Source organism: Cetorhinus maximus, chromosome 10 (assembly GCF_964194155.1).
Source record: "Cetorhinus maximus chromosome 10, sCetMax3.hap1.1, whole genome shotgun sequence".
In the NCBI taxonomy this organism is placed as follows: Eukaryota; Metazoa; Chordata; class Chondrichthyes; order Lamniformes; family Cetorhinidae; genus Cetorhinus; species Cetorhinus maximus.
In genome coordinates, this window is record NC_135888.1 from 26,740,314 (window position 1) to 26,761,458 (window position 21,145).

Genomic DNA, 21,145 nt, shown 5'->3' on the forward strand with positions numbered 1-21,145 from the left:
ATCATTCACTCCTGTTACTCCTTTTGGTTTCAGTAGTTTATTAGATGCTGGAAGAGTAGCTTGGGTGTGGTGTGACATTCGTTGCTGGACTGGACTACTTTCTATGCATTCAGTAGGTGTGCTTCTCCACTCCACAAGACAGCCTTGTGCACATTGTGCTGGATTTAGTTGGTTTTTTTGATGACTCCATTGGCAATTTTCACCGCTGCTTCAGCCTTTCCATTTGATTAGGGAGATAGCGTGGAGATGATGTGTAGTGCTGAATTTCCCAGTCATTCATGAAGTACCTGAATTCTTCATTTGTGGATTAAGGGCCATTGTTGTTCATCACAATGTCAGGAATGCCATGGCAACTGAAGTGCACTTTAAAGCATTCTACGATCTCACTGGTGGTCATTGATGTCAGCTGGTCGAACTCTTGGTAGTCTGAATAGTGGTCAACTTGTGATGAGATAATGAGTTCCAGTGAGAGTGAAGTATTCTACTCCAAACTTCACCCATGGTCTAAAAGCAAAATACTGCGGATGCTGGAAATCTGAAACAGCTCTGAAGAAGAGTCATACTGACTCGAAACATTAACTGTCTTTCTCTCCACAGATGCTGTTAGACCTGCTGAGTTTTTCCAGCATTTTCTGTTTTTGTTTCATCCATGGTCTGTCTGGGATGTCATGAACTGCTCTCAGTTTACTTAGCCTGATGTTCATTACAAGCATTGCACTGGCTGATATGGTTCTGAACCTCATTGCTCACATTTGGCCAGTAGAGTTCTTCTTTTGTTTCCCTCAGACTAGACTCAATTCCATAACGGCTTGCATGGACACGCTTCAACATCTCTTTTCTCATCTCTTTAGGGGTAATGACCTGAGTCCTTTGTACAAGATGCCATCTTGGGAAATCACTTCATCTCTATATGCCCAATACTCTCTTACCACAGCAAATGTGTCCTTGATGGTTTCAAGCCATCCTTTCTTCACTACTTCTTATAGCACTTGGAGAGTTGAATCTCACTGTGTAGTTTGCTTTGTTACGATCCAGTTAGGGATTAGTAACTTTTTGTTTAAAGTAGACAAAGTTTGAAATCCCAGTTCCCCACCAGGAGAATAAAGCCACAAGATTACACTATAAAGTTTATTTTGGTTGTTTAAATCAAAGTCAGGAAAGTAAAACAATTTACAATATTTATCTTATACTCTACCTGCTAATTCATATTTACCTCGTTAATTTTGAATGTTAAACTGTGGTCGAACACACCACACTGCCCATTGGCAGATGCGACCAAGACAGATCCCACGGATTTCTCAGCAACTCACCTGGACATCAGTGACCACTGAGTCACAAATTCTCATTTAAACTCTTTCCCTCACAAAGATTTCAACTATTCACTTTCCAAGATCTAGCCTCCAAATTCCCTCAAAAGCGGCTCCGATTTGGACTGCCTTAACAACTGCTCACCTCTAGATGGTTCAGTCTCTTCTCCCGAGACTGCGTTCTACAGGATTCACAAAGCTACACTCCTGCCTCCAATTACCAACATAATTTCAACTCTTTCACAGACCGCCAGCTTCACTAAACTGGCATTGTCCCTGGGTTTCTCTAAATTTCAGTCTCCCAGCTACACCAGGCTATAAATGGCTCCCAGGAAGAAGGAGGGCTTCTCTGAGCCCCAACTGCCTGGAACCTGCTAACAGCAGCACCTTTCCTGTATAGAGCCTCTTCCCTGCTGAAGAGCACTCAGTTGAAACCAGAGAACCTTCTTAAACCGCACCTATCTCAAATGATAATGTAGCCTGCTCTGGTATATCCCCAAACTGACCCCTAAGCCAATTATCCCTCCTTTTCAATTTCTCCAGCTAAGTAGGCCCACCTGCTGTTTTATGGCTCCATCTCTTCTATTTGGACTCAGACTCTATTAAACAAAGGCAACCTTCTGAACTGCCAGTTTCTTTTGGTGTTCTGGCAATCTCTAAAGCCCAGCATTTTAGTTATCTTAACTTCACAGCAATAACCTTCCCAGGATGAAACATTACCTCTAAAGTATTAACACGAGCCATGAACTAGGCATTTGCAACAGCTTAATCTAAGCAAGACGCTTGTCCGTCAGATTCAATGACTGGGATTTTCCGTTCTCGCCTGTGGCGGGAATCATCATGGGCAGGATGGAAAATTTGATGTACCAAAAGTCTGTTGACTTCGGGCGGGAATTTCAGACCAGAAAATCCTGGCCAATGTCTCTGCTGGGTTGATTACTTCCACAGCAAGTCAAGTTATTGTTTCTTGTTGAATTTAGAAGATTTCACAATCTGTGCTAGAATCAACAACCTCCTTCAAAAAGAAGCACACATCTCGACAGCATGTCAGCGATGTAAATCTGCTTCACTTGTTTGTGCTTAACTTCCAAATTATATGTCTGTAAACAAAGTAACATCCTTTGAAGCAAATGCTTCAGAGCAGGTAGAAGTAGTCTGAGAAAGTTTCCTTGAAATGGCTTGAGGTCACACTCTACCATCATTTTCTCTCTCCCAGCTACTGGTTGAAAGGCTCAGAAACAAAGGCTAGAGCCAGGCACTCTTTCTCAATCTGTGCATAGCATCGTTCAGTTTGTATCAACACTCTGGATACAAACACAACTGACTGCCTTTGCTGCATGAGGGTTGTTCCAACTGTTTCTGTCGAACTGCAAGGTGACTTTGCTGTTGACATCGTAGTACCTCAGCACTGGTGCTGTCATCACAAGTTGTTTGATTCAAGTAGAAGCTGCTACTTATCGGTGCCCCAATACCAGTGAAGATCCTTTGCAGGGAGTTTGCGTGGAGATTCATGCTCTGATGACAAATTGGACAAGAACTTGGCTAGGCAGCTCACAAATTCAACAAACTGTTGAACTGCCTTCACATCAGTTGGTCATTGCATCTCTGCTATAGGGTGCGAGCTATCAGGATCAGGGAAAAGTCCTTTAGCTGTCAGTACATAACCTATGTACTTTACGTCAGTCATAGAAACAAGAAGCAGAAGTAGGTCATTTGGCCCTTCGAGCCTGCTCCGCCATTCAACATGATCATGGTTGATCCTCGATCTCAACGCCATATTCCCACTTTTTCCCCATATCCCTTGATGCCCCTAATATCCAAAAATTTATCAATTTCTTTCTTGAATATACTCAATGACCCAGGCCTCCACAGCCTTCTGTGATAGAGAATTTCACAGGTTGACCACGCTCTGAGTTCCTCATCTCAGTCCTAAATGGCCTACCTCATATCCTGAGACCGTGGCCCATGGTCCTAGATTCCCCAACCAGGGGAACCATCCTCTCTGCTCCCAGTCTGTCTAGCCCTGTTAGAATTTTATAGGTCTCAATTAGATCCCCTCTCATTCTTCTAAACTCTAGTGAATACAGGCCCAGTTGAACCAATCTCTCCTCGTACGACAGTCCCGCCATCCCTGGTATCAGCCTAGTGAACCTTCGCTGTACTCCCTCTATGGCAAGTATATCCTTTCTTAGGTAGGGAAACCACAACTGCACACAATACTCCAGGGGCAGAATTTCACATTTAGCGTGCGCCTGACGCGCCGGAACGCAAAATGACACGCGATGATGTTAGGCGTGTGTCCCGACGTCAACGCGCACTGTCGCGATATTTCACTGTGTGGGCGCGCTATGAGGACAGAGGCACGCCTGCCATTAATTAACGGGTCAGTTAAGGCCTGTGAGGCACCAATCCTTTCTGTGATTTTACGCAGCCCATGCGATTTTCAGGGTGTTGCATGGGCACAATGGGCAGGTGGGTAGGCCACATTTTCAAAAACCTCATCCACGGGTAGGGTAAGAGGGATGAGTGGGCTCACTAATGCGAGTTGTTTGTACTTTAGCTTATGAGTTGCTGCTACTTGCTTATGTGAAGAGGACAACTTCATTTCACGTCAGAGCTGCTTTGACAGAAAAAACACACTTCAGTTCAGGACTCGGGAGGAGTAATACCACTTGGGGCCTTCCAGGTATCAGACAGCCTTCCCATACCCTGGGAATGGGGATTGTGCTCTCTGCTGGAGGCACCTCCTCTGAGGAGGAAAAGAGTGCCAGAAGGGGGAAGGAGGCAAGGTGTCCCTATTCAGCCTCCAGGGGAGCGACCTGTGGGAGGACAGGCACAGGCACAAGGGGTGTAGGGCCAACAGGAAGTCCAAGGCGGAAGGGGTCCCAGAAGACGTCACTATCTTGTTGCCAGGGTTTACAGGCAGCAATGCAGCTACCTCAATATGTCTGAGAGGCAATGCTGAAGGAGGCTCCACTTCTCAAGGGAAACCGTGACCTCCATCTGTCAGATGATCGGCACTAAGATCTCCACAAACTGTGTGGGTGGACACCCTGTGCCAGTGGCGCTGAAGGTCACAGTGGCCCACAGCTTCTATGCCTCCGGATCTTTCCAGGGATCGGCGGGTGATCTTTGTGGAGTCTCCCAGTCAGCTGTCCACAGTTGTGTCAAGCTGGTGACAGAACCTCTGTTCAGGTGTGCATTGACTTTCATTCACTACTACATGGGCGAGGCCAGCCAGGGCGAGCCAGAGGCTTTGCAGTGATTGCTGGGTTTCCCTGCATCGAGGGTGCAATTGAATGCACATGTGGCCATCAAGGCACCAGCGGGTGAGCTGGGTGCCTTCATCAACAGGAATGGATTCCACTCCATGAACGTGCAGATAGTGTGTGACCATAGGATGCAGATTCTGCAAGTCTGTGTAAGGTACCCAGGCAGCTCCCATGATGCTTACATACTCTGACGCTCCCAGGTGCCAAGGCACTTTAGTGCTCCAGCCCGGCTAGATGGATGGCTGCTGGGTGACAAGGGCTATCCCCTCAAAAAGGTGGTTAATGTCGCCTCTCCACCATCCAAGAACAGAGGCCGAGCAGCGGTACAATAGGAGCCATGCCTCCACAAGGGCGGTGGTAGAGAGAGCCATTGGTCTTCTCAAGATGTACTTTCGATGCCTGGAACAATCAGGGGACGCACTGCAATACCCCCCAGATCGTGTGTCACTGATAGTGCTTACATGCTGTACTCTCTACAATCTGGCGCTGGAAAGGGGTTGGGGTGGGGGGGGTGATGCAGTGGAGGAAGGGTATGTTGACAGAGCTGCTCTGGCAGTAGGTGATGAGTCCAGGAGAGAGTCCGAGGACGAGCACGGTCAGGAGAACGCTGAGGTGATAGATACTGATCTGGGCAACCTCCAGGGAGCCAGGGACACCCGGGAGGCTTTGATCCAACACTACAGCTAGCTTACCAAAGAAAAACTACCACCACATGCCAGGGCTGCAGGCTCCATACTCAATACCTGACAGGAACATTTGCTTGGTGAACAACATGCACTATGTGCCATTTTAATAAAGCTCAATGACAAACAAGTCACTCGTAACATCATGGGTTACCCTGCACCTGCAGAACTAATTAAGCACCCAGGGACTTGTTGAATACAAACACATTTAATGGTGCGGTGACTGGCATACATAAAACAAATTAAAGGGAAAGGTGCTCTCCATCACACCTAATAATAATTAGCGTAAAAGTGAGAGAAAAAAAATACCACCAGTGATAAACCCGTGTTGTGCTTAATATACTTTAAATTTTTGTTTGCGGGTGCTATGTCTAGGTGCTCCCCCCTAACTGGCAGTGGCAATGGAAAGCTTGCAACACAAAGAGGGCATGGCTGGAATTGGCTATGAATTCAGCAGCACAGGAGTGGTGAAGAGGAACTGGGTGCAGTGCTGGAAACGTTTCATGACCTCCCCAGGTCTGAAAAGGCAAGCCCAAAGTTAGATCCATATGGCATGTCTCCTGCTCACCAATGTGCAAAAGGGAGGAGCATCCTGAAGGCATATAGCATTCTGCTGACCAGAGAAATTTGTGCTCAGCAGCCTTGATGACTCATCAGCATAGGTCAGAACCGGACAAAAGACTGGAGTGCAGCAGAATTTTTCTTAATTAATTTATGGGATGTGGGCGTTGCTGGCTAGGCCACCATTTATTGCCCATCCCTAATTGCCCTTGAGAAGGTGGTAGTGAGCTACCTTCTTGAACTGCTGCAGTCCATGTGGTGTAGGTATGCCCACAGTCCTGTTAGGGAGTTCCAGGATTTTGACCCAGCGACAGTGAAGTAATGGTGATATATTTCCAAGTCAGGATGGTGAGTGAGTTGGAGGGGAGCTTGTGGTAGTGGTGTTCCCATATGCCTACTGCCCTTGTCCTTCTAGATGGTTGTGGTCATGGGTTTGGAAGATGCTGTCTAAGAAGCCTTGGAAAGTTCCTGCAGTGCATCTTGTAGATGGTACGCAATGCTGCCATTGTGTGTCGGTGTTGGACGGAGTGAATGTTTGTGGATGGGGTGCCAAATTAAGTGGGCTGCTTTGTTTTGGATGGTGTCAAGCTTAGAGTGCTCATCCAGGCAAGTTGAGACTATTCCATCACACTCCCTACTTGTGCCTTGTTGATGGTGGCAGGCTTTGGGGAGTCAAGAGGAGAGTTGCTCGTCATCGAATTCCTAGCCTCTGAGCTGCTCTTGTAGCCACAGTATTTATATGGCTAGTCCAGTTCAGTTTCTGATCAATGGTAACCTCCATGGTGTTGGTGGCAATCCAAGCCTGGATATTGTCCAGGTCTTACTGCATTTGGACATGGGCTGCTTATACGATTATAGCATATACAATTTAAAAGCTGCAAGTTGTGAGGGACAGAGAGGCATTGTCCAAACAGCACCTTTCTTCAACTTGCAGACTAAATGGGAGCTGAACTCCAACGAGAGCCAGAGGGCATACCCACAGAATGGGTAGCCACAGAGAGCATTGCTGATGCACTTTGAGAAGTTGGCCCTTGACCTGGCTGGAGTGTCAAGCCACAGGGACACTGGAGATGAAGAAACGGGGTTCCACTGTAGGCAAAGTGAAAACATCTCAACATCACCAGGTTCAGGGGACATACAACAATGGTCCCGTGCAACAATCTGTCAATGCCTATGCCGTCATTTAATTGTTTTTAGCAGAGTGACCATCCGTTAACTGACTTAATCTGCCACAACCGCCTTCTCATGTCTTTCCCACAGGGGTAGCCACTGAGCGGCAGAAGTTCAGACAAAGACAGCAAGTTCCCAAGGAGTCAGAGGAGGACAAGAACTCGCAGCCTGCACAATCACATCTTCTCTGCGCACTCTCCAGCTGTACAGGTGGGGGCATTCCTCATGCGTTATGACAGTGGCAAAGACTCATACACATCAGAGCAGGTGAATTTTGCAGCCTGCCTTCACCGCAGCTGCGCATGCAAGGGTGGCGTCTCATAAGGTGGCCTGTAAATACATGAAATGACTTAGATGCATTCGAACTCTCACAGGTGCAACAAAATTGGTCTTGTTTCTGGAGTTAGTTTAATTGCACTGCAGTAACTCACGAAGGCTCCTTAGACAGCACCTTCCAAACACACAACTGCTACCACCTAAAAAGGACAAAGGCAGCAGATAGATGGGAACACCACCACCTCAAAGTTCTTCTCCAAGCCACTCAGCATCCTTATTTGGAAATATATTGCTGTTCCTTCACTGTCGCTGGGTCAAAATCCTGGAACTCCTGCCCTAACAGTACTGTGGGTGTACCTACAACACATGGACTGCAGCGGTTCAAGAAGGCAGCTCACCACCACCTTCTCAAAGGCAATTAGGGAAGGGCAATAAATGCTGGCCTAGCCAGTGATGCCCACATCCCATGAATGAATAAAATTGAATACTGGGAGTGCCTCAGAATGTGTGCATCATAACTGCTACCTAGGAAACATGCACAGACTTGCTGGATGTGCTTTTGATGTCGTAGACTATCACAGAAGTGTTACAGCACAGAGGGCAGCCATTCGCCCTAACATGTCTGCTCTGTAGGAGCAATTTACCCAGTGCCACTTACTGGCCTTCACCCCGTAATCCTGTGCATGCTTCCTTTTCAGATAACAATCCAGTTCCCTCAAATGCCTCAATGAATCTGCCTCTACCATAGGCACAGGCTTGGAGGCCTTATGATGTTACAGTCTCCAGCTCTCAAGGCTTTAATGTTCCTGTCCTTTCTGCTGCTGCAGTGAGTTTTGACTTTTGCAGGCAGCACTTAAAGAACTAACTAGGAAGAACAACATGGCTGCTTCACCATGTGATTTCTCGCAGTTCCCTTTTCCAAATATGGTGTTGGGCTTAAGTTGCTTAGCCGTAACTGGGATTATTATTTGCAGACATTCACCCTTGCGGTTTGAGACAACCACCATCTTGGTTTCAGGACGACCCACTCAAGTCAGGAAATGCCTTTCTAGATGGTTTCCGGAGATGGGTAGTGACATCTCTAGTCTGGAATGTGCCTTTCTGTTCTTTAGAGGTAGTGTGGCAGTTTCTGAATCCACAAACAGAGTCAGGTGGCCATCTTTTGCAGCCCACCATTGTCCACTTAAACTGGAATCTATTTTATACCTCATGCAATTTTCTTTTCCTGCCATCTGTTCTTTGCCCATGGATAAAAGTTAAAAAGAAAAGTCAGTTCCAGAAGATTCCACACAAAGTCCAATTTATGTTTTGAAAGTTATGAATATGACTGGTCTTTACTGGGCATGACAGGGAACATAACAGACTTGCTAACTGACCCCCCCACCATGCATACAAAGAATTGTTCATCAACCAAAAGATACAGAGAAAAAGCTGATTTTACATGATCAAATTTTTGGTCACTGCTGAAAAAAAGACATTTCGAAGCTTTTCATCTTGCACCCATCAGGACACCAAGAATAGCAATATAAAGCAGAAAGCAATAATTTATACTGTATGTGAACAGAGTGCTGATTGGTTGGCAAGTGAACTCTGATTGGTAGAGGTAGTGCCATTGTGAATGTACCAGTGGTGGTGACTGACAGTTAACTGCCAAGCATTGTTTGAAATTTAAACTAGGCAGTTTCATAGGAAGATGGGAACAGGGGAAGACTTTTCAGTCTGTTGAGCCTGTACCACCATTCATTACAATCATGGCTGATCGAACACGTCAATTCCTTTTACCCACACTATCCCTATAATCCTTTACGTAATTGTTAATCTGGAATCTATCAATCTCTACCTTAAACATACTCAATGACTGAGCTTCCAGAGTTTTCTGGGGTAGAGAAGTCCAGAGATTCACAACCCTCTGAGTAAAGAAAGTTCTTCTCATCTCGGTCCTAAGTGGCTTCCCCCTTATTTTGAAATTGTGTCCCCTGGTTCTGGACTCCCCAGCCAGTGGAAACATCTTAGCTGCATCTGCCCTATCTATTCCTTTAAGTATTTTGTAGGTTTCAATGAGATCACCTCTCATTCTTCAGAACTCAAGAGAATACAGGCCTAGTTTCCCCAATCTCCCTTCATAAGACAGTCTCGTTATACCCAGAACAAGTCTGGTGAACCATTGTTGCAGTCCCTCTATGGCAATATCATCCTTTCTGAGGTAAGGGGACCAAAATTGCACACAGTACTCCAGGTGCTGTCTAATGAAGCTTCTATACAACTGAAGCAAGACTTCACTCCTCCTGTACTTAAATCCTCTTGCAATAAGGGCTAACATTCCATTAGCCTTCTAATTGCTTGCTGCACTTGCATGTGGCTTATAGACAAGGGCACCCAGGTCCCTTTGTACATCTACACTTTCTAATCTCTTACTATTTAAGAAATACTTTGCACATCTGTTCCTCCTACCAAAGTGGATAACCTCACATTTTTCCCCATTATATTCCATCTTCCATGTTCTCACCCACTCACTAAATCTGTCCAAATCCTCCTGTAGCCGCTTTACATCTTCCTCACAACACACATTCCTGCCTAGCTGTGTATCATCCACGAAGTTGGAAATATTACATTTGATCCCCACATCCAAATCATTGATATATATTGTGAACAGCTGGGGCCCAAGTACTGATCCTTGCAGTACCCCGCTAGTCACAGCCTGCCAACACAAGAATGACCTGCTTATGCCTACTGTTTTCTGCCTGTTAGCTAATCATTAATCCATGCCTGTATATTGCCTCCTATCCCATGTGCTTTTATTTTGCTAACCAATCTCCTGTGGGGGACTTCATCAAAAGCTTGACCTTGATTGGTCAGGGCATTGCCCTGAGGAATGAGTCAGCGAATTGCTGTCACCTACTTTGTTTAGCTGAAACAGGCGCAATGTGTATATATGTTCTTTCTGTCTGCAAAGAACAGGGCCTACGTATTAATATATGTAGCTTCCAGCACACACAAATATGCCACACTGCAGGTTTGGCAGACAATCTCAAATATTCTAAGAGTGGGCAAGAACATGGCAGATGGAACATAGTGCGGAAAAATGTGAGGTTATCCACTTTGGTAGAAGGAACAGATATGCGGAGTATTTCTAAATGGTAAGGAGATTAGAAAGTGTAGATGTGCAAAGGGACCTGGGTGCTCTTGTCCATAAGTCACTGAAAGCTAACATGCAAGTGCAGCAGCAATTAGAAGGTTAATGGAATGTTAGCCTTTATCGCAAGAGGATTTGAGTACAGGAGTAGTGAAGTCTTGCTTCAATTGTATAGAAGCTTGGTTAGACCACACCTGGAGTATTGTGTGCAGTTTTGGATGATATTGCCATAGAGGGACTGCAACGATAGTTCATCAGATGATAGTCAACGTAATTCTTAGCACACTGACGATTATTTAGCAAATGTTGTCTAATCCCGGAATCACATCTAATGTTGGACATTGGGTTTTGAATTTTGCAAGCAGTGGACTGTTTGGGTACAGTCTGTACCTTGTCCATTGCAAACAGCAGCTGGGACATGCCGTTTGATACAATCTGCCAGTCTTTGGAACGTACGGCCTACATACCTAGCATCATACTGGTACCGAAAGTCATATACCACATTACTCATTTGTGCGATAGGCAGAACTTCCTTTTGGATTGACAGCAACCTCCCACTGGTGGCAAATGCCACTCGTTTTGCTACTGCTTACTAAACATAGAACAGGAGTAGGTCATTCAGCCCTTCGAGCCTGCTCCGCCATTCAATATGATCATGGCTGATCCTCTATCTCAACACCATACTCCTGTGATCTCCCCCTACCCCTTGACGCATTTAGAGTCTAGAACTCTATTTTATTCTTACATATATTCAGTGACTTGATCTCCACAGCCTTGTGGTAGGGAATTCCATAGGTTCACCACCCTGAGTGAAGAGGTTTCTCCCAGACAGTAAGAGCCTCTTTAAATATATGAAGAAGGAAGAGAGACACCAAAATGAACATAGGGCCCTTACAGAATGAAGCTGGGGAAATAATGGGGGACCAGGAAATGGCAGAGGAGTTAAATAAATACTTTGTTTCACAGTAGAGGACACTAATAACATTCCAATACTAAATAATCAAGAGGCAAAAGAGGGGGAGGAAATAAATACAATAACCATCCATCGAGCAAAAGTACTGGGGAAACTAATGGGGCTAAAGGCCGATAAGTCTCCTGGACCTGATGGGTTGTATCCTAGGAGATTAAAGGAAGGAGCTCCAGAGATAGTGGATGCACTGGTAGTAATCTTCCAAGAATCCTTAGATTCTGGAAAAGTCCCAGGGGATTGGGGAACAGCCAATGTAACACCCTTATTCAAAAAGGGAGACAAAAAACAGGAAACAATAGGCCAGTTAACTTAACATCTGTCATTGGGAAAATGTTACAGTCTATTATAAAGGATGTAATAGCAGAGCATTGAGAATTACATAATCTAATCAAGCAGAGTCGGCATGGCTTCATGTAGGGGAAATCATGCCTGACAAATTTATTAGAATTCTTTGAGGTGGTAAGAAGCAGGATAGATAAAGGGGAACCAGTAGATGTAATATATTTGGATTTCCAAAAGGCATTCGATAAGGCACCGCACATAAGGCTACTTAATAAGATAAGAGCCCAAGAGGTTGGGGTAGTATATTAGCATGGATAGAGGATTGGCTAACTAATAGAAGACAGAGTTGGGATAAGGGGGGCATTTTTAGGATGGCAACCTGTAACTAGTGGAGTGCCACAGGGATCAGTGCTGGAGCCACAATTATTTACAATATATATTAATGATTTAGATGAGGAAAGCGAATGTACTATTGCCAAATTTGCGGATGATACAAAAATAGGTGGGAAGGTGAGGATCACACAAGGAGTCTACAGAGGGATATAGACTGGTTAAATGAGTGAGCGAAAATATGGCAGATGGAATATAATGTGGGAAAATGTAAGGTTATGCACTTTGGCAGGAAGAATAGAGGAGATGAATATTATTTAAATAGAGAAAGACTGCAGAAGGATTTGGGAGTCCTCGTGCATGAATCCCAAAAAGCTAACCTACAAGTTCAACAGGTAATAAGGAAGGCAAATGGAATGTTGGCCTTTATTTCAAAGGGAATGGAGTATAAAAATAGGGAAGTCTTGCTAAAACTATACAAGGCACTAGTTAGACCACGCCTAGAATACTGTGAACAGTTTTGGTCCCCTTATCTAACGAAAGATACACAGGCATTGGCGGCAGTCCAAAGGAAGTTCACTAGGTTGATTCCAGGTATGGAGGGATTTTCTTATGAGGAGAAATCGAGTAGGTTGGGCCTGTACTCATTGGAGTTTAGAAGAATGAGAGGCGGCCTTATAGAAACATGTAAGATTCTTATGGGGCTTGACAGGGTAGGTGCTGAGAGGTTGTTTCCCTTGTGGGAGAGTCTAGGACCAGAGGGCATAATCTCAGAGTAAAGGGCGCCCATTTAAAACAGAGATGAGGAGGAATTTCCTCTCTGAGGGTAGTTAATCTGTGGAATTCTTTACTACAGAGGGCTGTAGAAGCCGGGTCATTAAGTATGTTCAAGGGGAGATAAACAGATTTTTAATCAGGAAGGGAATCAAGGGTTATGGGGAAAAGGAAAGAATGTGGAGTTCAGGATTGTCAGATCAGCTATGATCTCATTGAATGACGGAGCAGACTCAATGGACCAAATGGCCTACTTCTGCTCCTATGTCTTATGGTCATCTCAGTTCTAAATAGTCTACCCCATACCCTGAGACTGTGACCACTTGTTCTAGACACCCCAGTCAGAGGAAATATCATCCCTGCATCCAGTCTGTCCAGCCCTGTCAGAAATTTATATGTTTCAATGAGATCTCCTCTCATTCTTGTTCCAGTGAATACAGGACTAGTTGGCCCAATCTCTCCTCAGATGACAATCCTGCCATCCCAGGAATTAGCCTGGTGAACCTTCACTGCACTTGCTCGATGGCAAGTATATTCTCTTTTAGGCAAGACCAAAACTGCACTCAATATTACAGGTGTAGTCTCACCATGGCCCTGTACATCTGCAGTAAGACATCCTTGCTCCTGTACTCAAGTCAAGTCCTCTCACAATGAAGACCAACATACCACTTGCCTCAACTGCTTGCTGCACCTGCATGCTTGCTTTCAGCAACTGGTTGTACAAGGGCACCCAGGTCCCTTTGCACTTCAACATTTCCCAATCTATCACCATTTAAATGATACTTTGCCATTCTGTTTCTCCTATTGAAGTGGATAACTTCATACTTTTCCATGTTATACTCCATTTGCCATGTATTTGCTCACTCACTCAATCTGTCTAAAATCACCTTGAAGCCTCCTAACATCCTTCTCATTGCTCACATTCCCACCAAGTTACATGTCATCAGCAAACTTGGAAATATTATATTTGGTTCCCTCATCCAAATCATTGATATATATTGTGAATAGCTGGGGCCCAAGCACTGATCCCTGCAATACCCCACTAATCACTGCCTGCCACTCCACAAAAGACCCATTTATTCCTACTCTGTTCCCTGTCTGCTAAACAATTCTCAATTCATGCCAATATATTACCCCCAATGCCATGTGCTTTAATGCTACATGCTTACCTTTTATGTGGGACTTTATCAATACCTTCCTGAAAATCCAAATACGCCCCATCCACTGGTTCTCCCTTATCTATTCTGCTAGTTAAGTCCTCAAAAAACTCCAGTAGGTTTGTCAAACTGGATTTCCCTTTCATAAATCCATGTTGACTTTGTCTTATCCTGTTGATATTTTCTAAGTGTCCTGTTATCACATCCTTTATAATACACTCTAGCATTTTCCATACTACTGATGTTAGGTTAACCAGTCTGTAATTTGCTGTTTTCTCCCTCCCTCCTTTTCTAAATAGTGGGGTTACATTTGCCACCCTCCAATCGGCCAAGACTGTTCAAGAATCTACAGAATTTTGAACGATGACAACCAACACATCTACTATTTCCATGGCCACCTTCTGTAGTACCCTGGGATGTCGATTATTGGGCCATGGGGATTTATCGGCTTTCACTCCCATTAATTTCTCCAGCACTAATGTTTTAGTAATAACAATTTCTGTTCAATTCCTCTCACTAGACCCTTGTTTCCCTAGCATTACTGGGAAGTTATTTGTGTCTTCCTCTGTGAAGGCAGAACTAAAGTAGTTGTTTAATTGCTCTGCAATTTCCTTGTTCTTTATTATAAATTCCCCCATTTCAGACTGTTAGGGACCTACATTTGTCTTCACAATCAAAAGTCCTAATCTTTTTCTATACTTATAGAAACTTTTACAATCTGCTTTTACATTCCTTGCAAGTTCACTCTCATACTCTATTTTCCCCCTCTTAATCCCCCTTTGCTGAATTCTAAACTACTCCCAACCCTCAGGCTTGCTACTTTTTCTAGCAACTTTATATCACTCTTTGGATCTAATAGCTCCTTAATTTCTTTTGCTAGCCATGGTTTGGCCGCTTTTCCTGTTGTGTTTTTGCACCAGAAAGGAATGTATAACTGTTGCAATGCATACATTCATTCCTTAAATATTAGCCATTGTCTATCCACCATCGTGTCTTTTTATGAAGTTCCCCAATTTATCTTAGCTAACTCACACCTTCGTAGCTTTGCCGTAAGAACAGCTGGCTTCACCTGTATAAAGTTTGAGCAACCTTGCCCTTCCAGAATAATCTGAGGTAGACTGGGCACTTTTCAGGGCCAAAAGTGACAGCCTTAGGCCCTTTCATGAATTTGTGTAGTATACAGAGTGAAATAGTCTGATCAGGGTAGCCATTATCCTGCAAGATGTATTTGATATGCCCTATTTCAGCATCAAGCTTGCATGGTGAGCAAATGGCTCAGGGCCTTATGTACAAGGTGCTGATAAAACCAATCTTACAGCTTGTGGAAGAATCCCAACGTGTATATTGCTCAGTGATGGTAGGCTTGCAGTAGATCATGGTAGAGAACCCCCAGGCAGGTTTCTCAACTAGTATGTCAAGGAAGAGGAGTTCATTTGACTGCTCCATTTCAAACATGAATTTGATTGCAGGATGGAGCCCATTAAAACATGTAAGGAAATTATTACGTACAGCTGAGGATTTAAATATAACTAACTTATCATCCACATATCGGAAGTATGCGAGGGGTAAGTGGTTTGGTGTCATTCCATTGAAGACATTTCTCATGGAACCCAACGAAGATGTTTGCGAGAGCTGGGCCTTGAGGGGATTGCATGGCAACACCATCTATTTGGGCATCCATGGTGTCATTAAAACTGAACTCAACTGCATAAGTTGCCGAGTTCATAAGTTCAATTAATATGGATTCACGTAATGGTGGCAGGTCTAGATTGCCATGATATAGTGCTACAGCGCAAATATCTATGGCTTCCTTAAGTGGAGTATTGGTGAATAGGCTAGCAATGTCAAACGAGCACATGGACACAGCATTGCTATCCATATGCAAGTCTTGCATGGCTTTCACAAATGTGAAGGAGTTCTTCACCATGTATGTGGAAATCTTGGTCAAAGCTGGTTGTAACAATTCGCCCAACCATTTTGCCAATTCATGTTGTACAGAACCAGTCATAAGATAGGGCGTAAAGGATGCTGCTGTCAAGCCAAAAAGACGTTCTGCCTATCACACAAATGAGTAATGTGGTATATGAATTTCAGTGCCAGTGTGACGCTAGGCATGTAGGCCGTACATCCCAAAGGCTGGTGGATTGTATCAAACAGTGCGTCCTAGCCGTTGTTCGCAACAGGCAAGGTACAGACTGTACCCAACCAGCTCGTGCTTGCAAAACGCAAAACAGTGTCCAACATTAGATGTGATTCTGTGATTGGACAACATTTGCTAAATAATCCTAAATGTGCTAAGAATTACACCGACAACCAATTTAAGACTGCGAATCGGGCTCGCAGTGTGGTGCATTTGTATACATTGGAAACTACATATTAATATACAGGGCCCTGTTCTTTGCAGACAGAAAGAACATGTACACACATTGCGCCTGTTTCAGCTAAACAAAATAAGTGACAGCCATTCGCTGACTCATTCCTCAGGGCAATGCCTTGACCAGTCAGGGTCAAGCTACCTGGTTTAAAGTTCAAACAAACAATGCTTGGCAGTTAACTGTCAGTCACCATCACAGGTACGTTCTCCATTGCAACGCATCTACCAGAGTCCACTTGCCAACCAATCAACACTCTGTTCACATACAGAATAAAGTGCTGTTTTCCCCTTGGATTAGTATTCTTGCAAAGTGTCCTGTTGAATGCAAGACAAAAAGCTTTTGGTCTCTTTTTTTTCCAAGCAATACTTAAGTTCAGTACTACCAAACGACTATTAAATTTTTGGTTTTAAAGTTTCGAAAATTAAAAAGAAAATATAGTACTAAGAAACTGAAAGGTTTGGTGAATTGTAAGTCATTTCATTGCAGCTGACTCGTGCCTGAACCCAGAATGCTTGTTCACTCTTTCTTAAACATTATTTAAACAGTAATGAACATGGTCAAACAGTTTCAGTGCAACAAGTTCATCTTTCCTCACCTGGGTATAATGGTTTCCACTTGTAAGTCCTTCCATTATAAACACGGGAGTTAAAAGATGAACACTGCTCATCACGGAAGCTCCTCCCATTAGCTGGGCACTCCTGCAGCGGATAAAGGTATGCTGAATTGTAATTTGTTACATCTGAGAGTTGGCTGCCACTTAAGTGATTATGCTTCAAAGGTAATTCACTGGCTGTGAAGTATTTTGGGACATCTTAAGCATGCTGCTAAATGAAAGCTCTTCCTATCTTTAACAAGTGGCACATGGACTCAGTTTTTAGAGAATGGACGTTGCTGTACATGTTGGGTGTAATTAGCCTAAATAGTACAATGCAAGTTGAAGCAACAATCTGGATAATGCTATTAAAGTTTACAGCATTGTATGAATCAGGGGCTGGCAGAATCTGTTTGAACCAGAATGCCTATTCTATTCCTTTTAGCTGCTCGCTCTTATGAGTTGAGCACAGAATCTATTCTGACACCTAAATGTCACACTGAGGCAGTGCTGCATTGTGGAAGGTGTCATCATTTGAATAAGATGTTAAACCAAGGTTTTATCTCCTCTTTCAGGTGAATTGTAAAAGAATTCCATGGCACCATCCAAAGGAGAGTTTGGAAAAGTATTGTGAGAAGGTAACAACGGCATTTCTAGGGAGAATGTGTAGAGAGAAAGGAACAGTGGTCAGAGGGAAAAAGACATGAGGAAAGCAGAGAGCAAAGTATTCAATGAAGTGGGACAGAGACATAGAAGCTGTGAACAGCATTTGAAAGGACTGTATACAATTCCAAATTTGTTCTGAGTGGAACAATCTTATAGTCAACAAGACCGGGAGTGAATTCTCCATTTGCTATTCAGTTATGCTAGAAAATATTCAACTTAATTAAATCTTATTTTTCTCAATAAAATGCTAGGGCTGAATTTTACTGACACCCTTGGTGGTGGGAACAGAACGAGGGACGAATGATAAAATAGCGGGCAGCTGTCTCAGGACGGCTCTCTGGCATAGCCCCACTGTCGGGGAATTTTCCCAGCAGCAGGTTGTAAGGCAGGCCAGCTGCCCACTCCATGGAGACGAGTGGCTGATTTGCACACTTAACAGCCCTATTAAGGACCACTTTGTGGAGCTGCCAGCAATTTGCCAATGGTGAGGCACCCCTTGCCGTTTGGACGGGCCTCCAACTTAATGGCAGCCAAAGGCTCCACGATCGTTGGAACTCAAAAAGAGGGAACCATGGGCAGGGAAGGCAGTGACCCCAACAATCCCTGAAGGGGATTCCCCTCTGACTCTTTGCCCCCTGGAATTTACATCTTTTAAAAAAAATGTACTTACCTAAAGGTGCCCAGAGGTCTCATGCTGCCTCCTGGAGACACTGTTGAGGCTTCAGAGCTGGCAGCCCTCTGATTTGGCTGGTAGCATCAGAAGCTCATTTGGCCCATTAGGAGGCCACCTGCTAATAAAATTGCTGAGTCAGTCCCACTGATGGCAAGTGAGGGCTCAGGATTGCTTTTCACCCAACATATGGGTTACGAAGCCAGTGGAAAAATTCATCCCTTAGAATCATGGAGTTTTACATAATGGAGGAGCGATTTGGCCTATCAAATCAGAGCTGGATCTCTGAAAGCCATCCGCTTTGCACTACTCCCTTGGCCTACTTTTTGCCATACATGTGCACTCTCGACCATCATCTGCTAGTGTGCTGTATTCCTAGATATTGGGGCAAAAATGTGACACATACCACTGCTTCCTTTGCAGGTTTCTTCAATATCAATGTGGAAATCCCCATGCTGCTGTCTTTCTCTAGTAAGTTGACATAAAAGTCTGCGTAGTGGCACTTGAAATGGCAAATGGCACTACACAAACAACTGTTTACATCACTATCTGTTCATATTTCTCGTTCCCAGTCTTGTACGTTGCCCATGTAGCACATTAATAGCTATGCTGTTTGTGTGGCACACTCCCAAACATTTTATGTTCATGGGCAGAGATATCCCCCTGTCGGCTGGGGGGGTGGGGTTGTGTGGGGACGGGCAGGAGTGAGCGCGAACCCGGTCGGTGCCCCCAGTTGGGTGTGCACCGCCATTTTACGTGGGCGGGCCAATTAAGGCACACCCGGAATCGCTGAGCACAGGGAGCTGGGACATGTCCATTAATTTTTGCAAAAAATTTTACGTAATTAGTAAACCCTTCATGAAACTTCATCCAGCCCGCGAAGTTTCATGAAAAATGTGAAGGCCGTCTGGGCTCTTCGCCTGCCCTCCAACCTTAGGGTTGGACGGGCAGCACTCTTAACAGCTTTAATTACTTTGTTAATGGCCTTAACAGGCCTTTGGCAGTTCGGCGGGCGTGCAGCCGATGTGGCTGCGTGCCCACAAACTGACAATCTAAAGGATGCGCAGTGATGTTGGGACGCCCGTCCGACATCACCGCGCGTCATTTTACGAGTCGGCAAGTGGGCACCACTCCCACTCGCCGACAGGAAAATTCTTCCCAATGTTATATAACAGCTATGCTTTGTTTGTGTGGCATGCTCCCAAACATTTTATGTTCATATTACATAGTGTGAGCCATGTTTCCCACAAAACACCCTTCCAATTATTGTTACAGAGCATATGCAGCACGGAAACAGGCCATTCAGCCTACTGGTTCATGCTCCACTCAAGTCTCTTCCCATCTCTACTAATCTAAACCTACCATCGTAATCCTCTATTCCCTTCTTCCTCATGAAATTGTCTAGCTTCCCCTTAAATGCATCTGGACTATTTGCTTCAATCACTCCCTGTGGTAGCAAGTTCCACATTCTCAACAGTTTTTATGGTCCCTATTCCTAGCTGTTGCCCTACTTTTACTTCTCTTATCTTCTCTGGTTCATTCCCCATTACTACATCCAATAAGGCATTTTCCCTTGTTGGGCTTTTTACACACTGGGTTAGAAAGGATCCTGTACACATTGTAAGAACTCCATTCCCTTATCCCCTTTACTCTTCTATCCAATTAACATCAGGTTGGTTGAAATTCCCTTTTTTTCTACAGCCATTATGTTACCTCCAATAGGTACAGCCACTCCACCTCCCCTTTTTCCCTATTTTATCTAAATATGTTATATTCTGCAATGTTTACTCTTCAGTCCTGATTTATCTATAACCATGTCTCAGTAATCTCAACTACACCTGGTTTCTTCTAACACATGATTGCCTCCAGCTCCCCTGTTTTATTATGGACACTGTGTATTGCTGTACAGACATTTTAACTCATTTTTAAATAGGACTTCCTCTCACTTCACATTTAATCATCATTTTTAAACTATTTACCTTGTCCCCTAAGACACAGGTCCCATCCCGGTTCAAGTGGAACACACCTCATCAGAAAAGCTCCCTCCTGTCCCAGAATTGGTGCCAGTGTCCCAAAAAGGAGCCCCTTTAGCTAATGTTGATTCTTGTGATCTGTCTATGCCTGTGTCAATTTGCAAGTGGCTCAAGCAATAATCCAAAGATTATTACCCTCAAGGTCCTGCTTTTTAAATTTAGAGCCTAACTCCTGGTACTCTCAGCAGGACCTCTTCCCTGTTCCTATCCATGTTATTTGTTTCACCATAGACCATAACAGTTGCATTTTCCTCCTCCCTTTTCAAGTTGCTTGCCAGCAGCCATAAGATATCCCTTATGCTGGCACAGAGTAGGCAACAGAGCAATCTGAATACCGATCCTCTTCTATTCTTATATAGAATTATATACTTATAGTGCTGAAGTGGCTTGTCTAGTTAAACTTTTTGCCATGCAGAAACTCCAGGATGCATCACTTGTCTTTCATAACCACATTTGTAGGAAGTTCCTCCAGTTGTTCAAACTCAAGCTCAGAGTTTCAGCTTGAGGAACACTGGACTCACTGCAGGTCATATAGGAAACTGAGAATTTCCTGGAGTACTCAATCCAGGAGGTGATCATCCCGCAGCCACAGAAAGTTCAGGAGAATAGTAAGTGAGTGGTCATCCAGCAAGGTAGGAAGAGGCTAGCGGCACAGGAATCCTCCTGGAGGGTAGCACTCTCAAACTCACTTTCAGTCCTGAATAGCTTTGAGGGTAATGACACTTCAGCAAAGTGCAGTATAGAGCACATCCACAGAACTGTGAGACAAACAAATGCAAAGGAGAGAGGGACAACAAAAGTATTATAATATAGAGGTGATAGGAGATTTATTAGCCAAAGGGTAGGCAGGCATTTCCACAACTGCTAACAGGAGCCCCATACGCTGTGTTGCCT

The 21,145-nt window shown here is 44.3% G+C and overlaps 1 protein-coding gene across 1 annotated transcript in view; it reads right to left on the bottom strand.

Annotated features, from left to right (window-relative positions):
- The window catches only part of ttc16 (tetratricopeptide repeat domain 16), a 135,474-nt gene that overhangs the window by 91,532 nt on the left and 22,797 nt on the right, over positions 1 to 21,145 (bottom strand). The window contains exon 5 of the mRNA XM_078550257.1: positions 16,886 to 16,988. Coding sequence (XP_078406383.1) covers positions 16,886 to 16,988 — 103 coding nt within the window. The remainder of the gene's footprint in view (positions 1 to 16,885; positions 16,989 to 21,145) is intronic.